The sequence below is a fragment of the Stenella coeruleoalba genome, assembly GCF_951394435.1.
Source record: "Stenella coeruleoalba genome assembly, chromosome: 11".
Classification (NCBI taxonomy): Eukaryota; Metazoa; Chordata; class Mammalia; order Artiodactyla; family Delphinidae; genus Stenella; species Stenella coeruleoalba.
The window spans coordinates 53,237,898-53,250,109 of NC_137157.1; the positions used below are offsets into that span (position 1 = coordinate 53,237,898).

General features: G+C 47.8%; 1 protein-coding gene across 2 annotated transcripts in view; it reads left to right on the forward strand.

Annotated features, from left to right (window-relative positions):
* Window positions 1-12,212, forward strand: part of PPM1H (protein phosphatase, Mg2+/Mn2+ dependent 1H) — a 262,737-nt gene that overhangs the window by 169,336 nt on the left and 81,189 nt on the right. For both annotated transcript variants that reach the window (XM_079938193.1, XM_079938192.1), the window contains exon 5: window positions 6,790-6,874. In XM_079938193.1, coding sequence (XP_079794319.1) covers window positions 6,790-6,874 — 85 coding nt within the window. The remainder of the gene's footprint in view (window positions 1-6,789; window positions 6,875-12,212) is intronic.

The following is a 12,212-nucleotide window of genomic DNA, read 5'->3' on the forward strand; positions in this document are numbered from 1 at the left end:
CGTGTTGAGGAGCTCTGAACAAAAGGCTGTGCCTTTGGACCAGGGGATGGGGGTGGGATGGCAGGTAGGTGGTGGAAAAGGGAAAGGACTAGGAGTGGAAAAGTACTGAGTCAGAGTGGGGAGAAGTATCTTAGCCAGGACTCCTGGTGGAGGTGCTTAGGCTGGGTAGGCAGAAAAGTATGTAAATGTGACCTATGGTGGGGTGGGGAGAGGGAGCCCTGGCTGCAGCTCCCCTCAGAGACTGCAGAGCCCTGGCTGGGCACCAGGGGTGGGGAGGGCAGCTTCCCGGCAGGCCTGCCCAGTAGAGCCTTTGCAGAGCCTGAAGGAGCGGAGCACACACAGGATTTTGGCCTGGAATCAGATACTTCATGTATATAGGGTATCTATATATAGTTTTTGTTTTTATAAAAATGGGATTATTCCCCATATTACTCTGCAACGTGCTTTTCTTTTCTTTTCTTTTTTTTTTTGCGGTACGTGGGCCTGTCACTGTTGTGGCCTCTCCCGTTGCGGAACACAGGCTCCGGACGCACAGGCTCAGCGGCCATGGCTCACGGGCCCAGCTGCTCCGTAGCATGTGGGATCTTCCCGGACCGGGGCACGAACCCATGTCCCCTTCATCGGCAGGCGGACTCTCAACCACTGCGCCACCAGGGAAGCCCTGTAATGAACCCTTTATTTCTTTAGGATATATTCCCCACAGTAGGGTGGCTGAACCATTTTTTTACGTAGTTACAATTTTAAGAGATTTAAAACGTATAACAGTCTATGTTCCCTTTAATTATGAGAATGACTTTTTCCCCTCACCCTATGAGCACTATTATATATTGTTAATGTTTTCAATAGACGTTTGCCAATCTGATGAGCAAAAATTACATTACTTTAATTTTCCTCTTCCTGGACCAGTGAGGTAGAGCTTCTTTTCATATGTTTATTGAACATTTGCATTTTCCCTTCTGGTCGGTTGCCTAATCACATCTTTTATTGTTTTTTTTTCTTTTGCTTGTTTGTCAGATGCCTTTGGAAAGTATCACTCCTGCTTTGAGACGGGATTTAACAGGAGTTAGTGTGATCTCCTTAAGAGAAAGTGCAAAATTGAGAGACTCTCTGAAATGAGCATCCTGTTTGGCCCTTTCGTTTTCTCTTGACCAGTTTATGTTTTGACCAGCTTGGGGAACAAAAAGTAATTCTTTTTGACTCCAAATTGTGACATTCAAGGCTATAAGTAGCAGAATTTTCTAGCACCTGTTCTCTGAACTCAAATTTCTCATCGGTTAGGAATAAGTTGCCCTTATCGTGTCATGTGCCTCATATGGGGGGGAGGGTTTGAAAACGATCAGTGTCTTTGCTTTACCTCCTCTTTTCCCATCCTTGCAGTTGACTCACAAAAACACATTAAACCTTAGCATTCGCCGTGTTACAAATACTGCCCCGTCTATTAGACTGGGTAAGAAGTTAAAGTGTGTATATTTCCGTTAGTCTCTGTGAATGAAAGGCTAGCCTTAACTTTGCAGAATATGCTTAGGAACCGCTCCCTCTGTATGGTATGGGGTGCCAGGTGGGAAGTGGTGGCTAGTTGATGAAATCACCCAACCCCTGGTGACTCCCTCACCTCGTCTCTGGCCAGACACCGAGTAGGTGAATGAAATGTCATCCTGACCGCAGTCATATCCACAGGTCTGGACCTGAGGCCCCAGAAGAAAGGTCAGGGCATGTGCCTAACTCGCCTTGACTTTCGCTGCTATATAGCTTTTTTTATCCTCGTTTAGTAAAAACATTTCATAAAATAATGAAGTAGAAGATATGAAGTCTATAAGGATCCTGTGATGAGAGAATGTAGCTTTAAAGGCATTTCTCTACTTTACTGGTTGTTTAGTACAGGATTTGTCAGCCTTCTTCACATGCACTCTGTTCCCTTTGAAACCCCTTCCTCTCACTGCCCTACTCCAGATTGGAGACCAGCTCTCTGACAAATTGATCCCTAGATCAGAGGGATGAAAGAGAGAAAGATCAAAAGGAAGCCGGGAATCGCATAGGAAGAGGCATCATGATGCAGGAACTGGAAAGTTTGGCTGCCAGACTTGCTGTCATTCTTTAATCCACGGGTGTCTCATAAAGGAAAAACTTGGTAGTTCAAACAGAAGCGAAGAATGTTCTGTACATAAGTGGACTTAGATATAAGGATCTATTTATGAAAGTGATTAGGTAGGGTTACCCCAGCAGTGAACGTTGGAGTTGAATGCTGATACCTCGTCGTGTACGAATTTGAAATGAGAAAACAGAGTAAACATAGTGGTGACTGCATTCTCCCTCCCCTGCCCACTAAGGACAGGGGCCCTGCCTAGTTTTCCCTTATCGTTTGAGTCACTTTTCAGTGTTGATTCAGCCAGACAACATCCTTTTAGGTCCCTTGTCTTTTTGTAAAACCAATGAAAAGGCATGCGGGTTTTTGAGGGCTCAGACGGTAGACAGTTAGACAGTTACAGATCATGTTATTAAGAAAAGTCTTATTTGGGACCTTCGCTTCTGGACACGTCTGTTCATCCACCCAAGTCCAGTTCACTCTTCATCCATTTAGTCGCTTATCCCTCAGCAAACAGTTATTGCGTGTCTGTCACAGGCCACACACTGAGTGCTGGAGATTCAGAAACCAGAGCTTAGGCTCTGCCCAGAAGACATCCTCAGGTAGTTAGAGACAGCCACAGAGGCCGGCCATCTCAGTGAGACTGGTAAGGGCTGTGGTACACCAGGCACGTGACCCCACGGGGTCACAGAGAAAGGGCGTCGAAGGTAGACCAGGAGGGCATTCTCCTGGGCTGACTCTCAGAGAGGAATCAGTTGGCCAGAAGAAGGGAGAGGCAGAGTGCAAGGAATAGCAAGTGTGAGACTGAAACCAGAAATATAGGCAAAACCCGGATAATGCAGGAAAGTGGAAATGCTGGGAAGGCACCTAGGGGCTTGCAGTAGGGGATCTGACGTGATGCAGGTAATGCTTTTAAATCATCTTGGTGACCCTGGGGAGCAGAGCTCCTGAGTCAGGCAGACAAGCTCTGATGTGGCCTGAACCCAGGCACTAACAGAAGAAACCAAGGAAAGGGACAGATTCTCATGCTACTGAGGAGATAAACTCCACAGGATTGCTGCCTGTTTGGATGTGTAGAGGGAGAAAAGAAGGGAGATGGCTTCTGGAATACCCCCCGCCCCCCGGTGGAAAGGGATGCTGTTCCCTGAGACAGGGACTGCTGGAAGGACAGATTTGGGGGTGTGGTGGGGCAGGATCATTAAGTCTGAAACACGTCGAGTGTGAGATGCCAGTGAGTATCCAAGTGAATATTTGTTGGCAGTTGGCTGTTCCAGGCTGGAGCACAGCAGAGACGTGTGGGCCGGAAAGGATACTTGGAATCATCGGCATGTGTCATGGTTGAAGCCATCGATGCATCCAGTAAATATTAAGGGCGTACAGTCAGGGCCCGCTTCATGGGGTTGTGACCTGTGCGGGCCGCCACATTTGCCTTAATGCCCTGCTGTCACAGTCTTGAAATTCTCATTAATTTTTGAACAGGAGGGCCTGCATTTTTATTTGGCCCAGACCCTAGAAATTCTGTAGCCAGTACTGCTTGTAACTGCCTGGCTCTGTGCACAGTAGTGGGGCCTCAGCGTGAGCAGGACGGACATGGCTCTCGCCTTCGGAGCTGACAGGCCAGCTCGGAAGGCGGATAGTTAAGCAATGAGTAACAAAACAGGTTGTGTTCCATATTGGGAGCACCAGGCTAACAGAGCATGTAGGAGAGGGCTCTAAACCAAATCTTGGGGGTTACAGGGTTGGGAAGCGAGTGCCCAGGGAGGGGGTAGAGAGGCGGAATGGCAGCCCACAACCCCAGAGGAGTCTGAGAGGAGTGTCCTGGGAGGTGGGAGGGAGACCAGGAGAAGCAATGCCCCAGAAGCTGGGGTCGGAAGGGACCAACAAATGCTGCCTAGGAAGGTGGGAATGAGGTCATGGTCACGGGGTGTAGCAGCAAAGAGGCCATTTGGGGACTGGTGAGAGCAGTCAGGTAGAGAGAAGGCAAGAAATGAATTTACCTGTATTTGAGGGATCGGTGGGAGGTGAGGAAGTAGAGCCCCTGAATATAGATTAATGTGTACATTAATGTGTAATGAGTGTGTAAACCTTGGTTTAGGGGGAAAGAAAGGGGAAAAGACCCTGAAAGTGGGTTTCAGATTGGGAGAGTATTGTTTGTTTGGTTTTCGTTTCGGTTTCTGTTTTGTTTGATTTTAAACACAAAGTGTTTTGAGTGTGGTAGCCAAGCAAGCAGAGAGAGAGGTTGGGAATACAGAGGGAATAACTGATGTAGGAAAGACTCCGGGGTTGGAAGTGATGGATGGACTCACCTGGTCAGGAGAAGAGGAAAAGATGGCCGAGGGAGCAGGTGCGATTCCAGGCGAAGGCCCCTCTCGGCTCTGTGACAACCACCCAACTCTCCTTGTGTAAGCGAACGTCCGCTGCCTCCCTAGTTCTGCTCTCTTCCTCTCAGACTCAAGGCAAAGCTTCTCCTAAATTCTCTCATCTGTTTTTTTTTTTTTTTTTTTTTGCGGTACGCAGGCCTCTCACTGTTGTGGCCTCTCCGGTTGTGGAGCACAGGCTCCGGACCCGCAGGCTCAGCGGCCATGGCTCACAGGCCCAGCCGCTCCGCGGCATGTGGGATCTTCCCAGACCGGGGCACGAACCCTTGTCCCCTGCATCGGCAGGCAGACTCTCAACAACTGCGCCACCAGGGAAGCCCTCATCTGTTCTTATATTCAATTAATATTCATGGGGCTCCTGCTAGGTGGCAGGCAAGATACCAAGCATCTGGAATATGAGAGTGAACAAAACAGACCAGGCCCCTGACCTCCTGACACTTAGGTCCTGGAGGAGGCTCTTGCATGGTCTGGTTGGCCGCTCCCCACAGGCCCACGCTGCCTGACACCCCATCTTCCACTGTCCCTTCCTTCCTCCTCTTACCGCGATCTTTTACGTCCCTCCCGGATACCCACCTTTCTTAGTCTGAGCCTGGAAGCTGGAATTCAGGGGCCATGTAGGAAAAGGGAGGGAAAAGAATTAAGACTAGCTTTTAGCAAAATTCTGAAACGGAAGATTGCTGTGGGAATTTACTGCATAATGCCTTTTGCTCTAGTGCCCCACATTCTCTGGGCCCTTCTCGCTACTTTAAGATTAGGCCCTAAGCTTCACCTTCCTGACCCCTCCTTTCAAGTTCTCCAGGTTTCTCCAGCCTCTATCAAAACCCCTACTCTTACTACAGTTCTTCTCAGCCGATAAGTAGGACAAAGACGATTTCAGTTAACTCACACTGACTTGTGAATGGCGGATATCACCTTTCCTGGGGTTGGGGGAGGTGGGTTGCATTTTACAAGTGACTCTGGGTTTATAAGAAGGAATCTTGAATCTGTCCTATTTTTGGCGGCATAATAAAAGAAGTGATACGTGTATTACAGCAAGAGCCGCCCTCTTCCCAGAGTCAGTCCCCGCAAAACTTTCCCGTTTTCTTACAGTTCCACCATTTTTCTCCTAGATCCATAAATTCTCTAATGCCCCCAAGATTTTTATGGTCATCTCCTCCCTTGCCTGCCCCCCTCCCCTAGTTTCTATGACAGCAGCAACTGGGCATGGTTGGTGAGGGGTTAGCAGGGGAGGGGGTTGAGCAGCTGCAGCCGTTTATAGGGATTGTTGCCAAGTCGGGGACTGCCTGCCTCTGCGGTGGGAGGGAGGGGTGCCCGGGGCTTCTTGGCACAAAAAATGCAGCCTCCCCATGTCAATGAGGCATCCACCCAGAGCTGAGCTCAGTGATGGTATTCCCCGTGCTTCTGGCTCTTCACAGAGAAGTGTGCTGGGTCCCCAGGTCTCTGGCTCCCTGATACCAGGAGCTTTGTGGTTCGAGTAGAATGCAGCTCCCCTAGCCACTTGGATTTGTCGTAGAAATGGCAGCCTTCCGCCACAACTGATCGATAGCTGGCCGGCGGCTGCAGGGACCACTGCGGAACAAGGTCTGAGCACAGGAGGCTCCACCGAGAACAGGCTTAGGGAAGGCTGCTGCACAGTTATCAATCCGGCAACTGCTCTTTTAGACGCCTGCTTTGGGGAACTCTGTTCTCTCAAAAGTCCCAGAGTCGGCAGTAGCTGTCGGGCACACTTTGGAGAGTATGTGAATTTCCTGAGCTTTAAGATGAGATAAGAGTGGTTTTCCTGGACCCAGGCTATTACCCTAGAAACTCAGGAGCCTAGGTCCGGCGTTCTTAGATTTTTAACGTGCCTCTGAATTCCCTGGGCATCTTACGACAATGCAGATTCCAATACAGGAAGTCTGCGGTGGAACCCGAGAGTCTGCATTTCTAACAGGCTGCTGGCTCACAGACACTTAGAGTAACGGAGATCTGGAGCTGCACTGTCTATCTACTACACTAGCCTGCTGTGACTGCTTAACTTCAAGCTAAATGAATTAAAATTAGAAATTCAGTTTCTCAGCTTGCACTCACCGTGATTCAAATGCTCAGTACCCACATGGGGCTGGTTGCCGCCATATTGGACGGCACAGATTCATGAGCTAACGAGAATGTCATGCTCTTAAAGATACTTACAATGTGGGGAGTTGGTAACACTGAGCTTTGCTGTGCAGGTCAGAGGAAAAAGTATCCTGTGAGAGTTTCAGGTGTATTCTGAACTAAGCTGTGGAGTTAGGACAGAATTGAGGTACTTATGAGATTGGCTGCTGACCTGCATTTTCACCATTTCAGGGCCATAATCATCAGAAATGGAGAAATCATCCCCATGTCTTCGGAATTCACCCCTGAGACTGAGCGCCAGCGACTTCAGTACCTGGTAAGAGTCACGTAGGTCTGGCAGAGCGCCGCCGCGTCAGGGATGGCGTCGGGGCTGTTTTGGAGGAACATGTTGCTATTGACCTGGGAGCAGGCCCACAGCAGTAAGACGACATACGGCGTTAACGCCCCCCATACACGCCTCCTGGATCGCACATCCTGGCTCCGTGTGTGACGACACACTCCACCTCCGTGAATTTATTATTGTGGCTGGTTTTCTCCCATCTGTGGCCGATCAAAGACATGGCATGCTCTGTTTCCTTTAATGGCTTGATATGTACAATACGAAATGTGGTGGTAAAGAATGCTGATACGTCTTCCCCAGGCCTGCCACTCACTGTAACTCAACCAGAGGGGTTCAGACGGGTCTGAATGTCATGTGAGCAGCCCCCAGAGTCTGATGACACACCAGGACTTCCTGCTCTGATATGAAGTCTCAGGGGCCCTTTGGGAGAATTGCAGGTGTCAGAAAATCTGTGTCTACCCTGAAAATAAATTCTCCATGTTAGATCTCCCTCTTTGGAGTGAAATTATGAGAGGGCTCTAGGAGGGCTGTTTGGTTTTTCAGATCTTGAGAATTTTTGCTTCTTCGAAAATGTGAGCTTTCTGAAGAACAGAGTATATTCCCTGCCCTCACATTCCATGCAACGGTGACGATCATACAGGATTGCTTTGCAGTGGGCATCCTTCGGCACTAGCTGTGAATAGTAGTTCTGTGGATGAACTGTTTTCTTGCCGACTGGCTTTCTTTTTAGACGACAAGGCTAAGATAGTGACCGTCTGCTCTTAGGAAAGAACTGATCCAGCCTACTCCAAAAGGACTTCGCTCATGTCTCTGAGTTCCAGCATGTGGGAACAGTCAGGATTTGATGACTTCGGTTGATTTAGCAAGAACTCGTGCACTTCCCTCAATTCCCTTGACTGTGTTGTGTTGGTTTTACTCGGTAGCTAAGCTGTGTTGCTTTTGGTACTCACCTGGTCCATAAGACAACAGGAGTCCAAAGCCAAGGTAAAAATGTTTCTTCACCCTTTGACTACGGTTCTTTTCCAACCTATCTGTTGCTATTTTCAAGCAGGTAAACTTGAAGCCCCTCCGGGGGCCCAGATGTTAGAGCCTTTCACTTTCTTTGGCCATCCAGGCAGGGGGAAGGGACTGGCAGCAGCCGGCAGGACCTCATCCTGCTCCCATCCTTAGTCACCAGCTGGGTAGCTTTGTTACAAGTCTCTTAACCTTTCCAGACCTTGGTCCGTCCCTTATAAAGTAGAGAGCTAGACCAGAGGGCCACCGAGGACCTCAGAGCTGCGAGGGTCCTTCCAAGTAGCGTTCCTAACAGCCGGCCTCGCTGCCACCTGGCTGACTCTCTCCAGTCCATCTTCCACAAAGCCCCCGCCACGTGATCATCACATAGGTCTTGTCACTCTCTTCCCTGAAAACCTCTGGCTCCCCACAGTGTACAGAAGGCAGACCCAGAATTGGGCTTCCCGCCCACCTCTCCAGCATCATTTCTTCGTCGCCCTCACCAGGGACACAGTACATCTCGGGCTGCAGCCACGGAGAACCGTCTTCCATTTCCAGGACACACTGTGATCTCTCCGATCTCCATGCCTTTGGAGATATGCTCTGCCTGGAGAGCCCTTCCCTTTGTCTCTGCCGGGAAAACTCCTCCTCATACTTTGAGACCCCAAAAGAAATGTCACTTCCTCTAGGACATGTCCCCTACCCCTCGCAGGGGGCCAGTCCCCGGTGCTCACACAGCGCCCTGTGGAAGCCCACAGCGTGGCTGTCAGCATGTGGTATTGTATTGCTTTTTCCAAGTCCCGTGTTCCCTTCCAGACTGAGTCCCGGAGGGCAGGCCCCTTACCTTAGGGACCTCACGTTGTCAGTACCTAGCACAGAGCTCGTATTGAATCAGGGTGTGTCGACCAAAGGGGCCAGTGTTCGTATTGATGTCTGGGTCATTACCACACAGCACCTCCCCTGCTTCCCCTGAAACCTCTCACAGTGGCACCAGGCCTTTGCCTCCCATGCCTCAGCCCCTCCCTGTCCCATCACCTCCGTGACCCTTAGTAAAAACCATTTCCTGTTTTCCTGCTAAAGGCAATGAGTAATAGCAGATCCACTTTTTTTATTTTGAAATACTTTCACATTTTCACGTGGCAAGAATGATACCAAGAGCTTAAAACATTAACTTTTAAGGAGGGGGAGGGGAATGCTGACATTGTTCAGATTCAGATTCCAGTATCAGTGGTCTGTTTTGGGATGGCTGGAATAAGATGCATGTGGCTTCAGAGCTCAGCCTTGTCACATGACTGCGTCTGTGATTTCTACAAGGCCCTTCACTGATCCCCAGCTTCACTGTCAGTAATGGGCACAGAAAACCCCAGAAGGCAGGTGCAAAGATGAAATGCAATAATATATGTGGAAGTTTCTGTGGCATGTAATACTCATTTGGTTATTGTTGGGTGAATCAAAGTCTTGCCACTTCAAATTCTACTGGTCTTCACACCTCAGTGATATTATCCCTTTATGTTTATTTCAGAATCACTCCTAATGGTCCTAAAATTAATGTGTATTTTGGTGTTACTCTTGCACAATCAATGGACACTGTTAGCCCCCAGAATAGAGTCTTAATATCTGAATTTCTAAAAGGTGAGAACACTGTCCCCATTCTTTGTCATCCTCACTCCTAAACCGTATAGGCTTCTCTATATGGAAATTATACCTAAAACTTTTCTCCTCAGACAGCAGGAGTGTAAATGACCAAAACATAAAATATCCTGGTTGTCCAACTTCCTGTTCCATCAGGAATCTAGGAATGTGTGCTTTGGAATGAAGAAATCCAGTAATAATATTCACATGATCTGTGATGTGAATCTTTGTAGTGAAGTATTGGAGAGCATTAGGGGGCTGGGAGCATAAAATAACCTTGTGGTGAAATCTTTATGTAATGGATTTCAAAGAACTGGGAGGTTTATAGCATAAAATCTTAAAAATAATATCAATTATGAGAGGAAAACACAGGGTGATGTGGGCTGCTCTCAGCCCAGCCCAAACAAGAGCTGTGTGACCTCAGGTCTCTCACACAATGAATGTCTCTGAATCTCCTTCCTTCCTGAGTGAAATGTGTAGGAATACTTGCCTTGAAATATTCATTACACGTTCTGAGGTCATAGTGAAAAGTAATCTCACGATAACATAAAATACAATATGTATCTTATAATTTTAGGTGCATCTAATCCAACCAGTTCATTTTGGGGGAACATCAGTTCCCTTGAACTAATTGTGAACCACTTTTGTGCAATGAGAGCTGTTGTATCCTTTACATAATCTAAATGAATTAGTACGTCACCAGAAAGTTAACAATGTATTCCTTATTCTTAGGTCAAATCAAATTTCGTTTTCATGATGTCTGAAGAGACATTTAGGATAGAATCATGAAAACTTCCAGGTCCCTAGAGACTTGTTTGAGCAGCTGACTGCAGTCCCAGGGCTGTTTGACTTGTAGAAATGGTTAATGATTTTCTTAGAGGTGGGGAGGGTTCGGAGCCCTTTGTACATGAATCGTTTTGATCCACGTCGGACAGGAATGTTCTTGGTGTGCACAGTCCAGACGTTCGGGGATCACAGAACTGGAAGCAGATTACAAGATGATGCATGTCCAGGCACATTCATTTTGTTTGGTCTTGCATCCTGACCTCAGAGGGCCCTTCAGACGGCTCTCTGGGTAATGTGAACTTTGTTCTGTAGATTCTTGGGCTGGGCGATTAATCAAGCAGGCTTGAGGTTTTGACTTGTTCACATGGAATGTGGCAGGTGTGCGATGGAGGGGTCAGGGGCCATGCACTTCTGCCCCAGCAGTCAGGGAGAGTTGATGATCCTACGAGTCACGACTAAGCCTTGCTTTTTTTCTCGCTGGGCTTTTTTTTTTTTTTAACGTTTCCAGGGTGATTGAAATAAAATATTTAAGGGGGTCCACCAAGCTGGACAGAATGTTTTGATGGAGTCGATGCCCAGATAGGAGGGAAAGCGGTCTGGTTTGTGGGCGTTTCTCGGCAGCGTTTACTGCTCTGATGCTGCAGCTTCCAGGAAATCACCCCCGCGTTTACTTCGGGTGACAGCTAGAAATGGGTCTCCCTCTAGGGGGGACCTCTATAAGCCCCGAGGTGTGAGAGTAATGGCTTCCCCCTCCATTCTGCCTGGACATATTTATAAACTCTGATTTGATTACGTTAAGATGTGCTGGTATCATCAAACCTTCAAATGATGTACGTCTGTCCTTGTAGATAATCCAAGTCTGCAGCTGTTTATCATCAAGGGCAATGTACAGAAGAGATGAAAGTGGGTTTCAAATGCACATTTGATACACACAAGTGCAACATTATCTTAGGTGATTTCTTGCGGTGTCTTTGGAACTGCCTGCAGCCTTCTACACCAAGTCTGGTTTGATTTGTCTGCCGTTTCCCTAGTGCTGAGCTTGGAAAGGTTTCAAGGGGGACAGCATTGTACCTCTTGGCTCTCTGGGATTTTTCACGCTCAAGAGTTATCTCCCAAGAAGTATATTTCTTAAGCCTGAACCTGCTTTTAAGACAAGATGCTATCATTGGGAAGGGTCATATGTGCTAGTGAGTAAAAATGGCGCTGGCCTGCCACCTCGACGTGGCCCTTAACCTTGAGCAGGTTGTTAAGCCCGGGAGCCTGGCTGCAGTCACAGGGAGACAACTTCACCACTACTCTGCTTTGCCTGATGGCTGAGTCAGGGACAAATCCACTCCAGCCCCACCTCTCTCCCCATTTAACCCCCCTTTGCAAAACTGCATTTGAGTTTCAAAATCTTGAATTAAAAAAGACGGCAGGCTAGAGTGGTTGTTGACATTTTTCATGTTTACTATAGGTTCCATTGATCACACCAGCATCATGAAGAAGCCAGGAGAATTTTAGAGCATGAGATTGGCACTGCCCAGGCTTTCAGGGCAGAACTTATATGTGGCTGCCCTAGGAGCACTCCCTGGCTCCGGGAAGACTCTGAATACATTAGCCCTTATAACTGAACCTCGCCACTTCTAGAGCCTCATTTTGAAAATGAATATAAACGGATGTATTATTTATTCCAGGTTGGGAGAGGTCAGAAACTTAGCATGGAGGCATTCTAAACCTACTATGCAGACCTAAGAAAATGGATTCCACACAGCTGAACAAAATCATCATGAGAAGGAATCCCTACATTTTCTTTTTTTAAAAAAAATCAGTCTTTCTGCGCAGTTGCTATACATAAATGATCTTTAGACTCTAAAGCCCCTATCCCCCAAAGCATTCTGAGTAAAAAGTTGGGCACATAAAG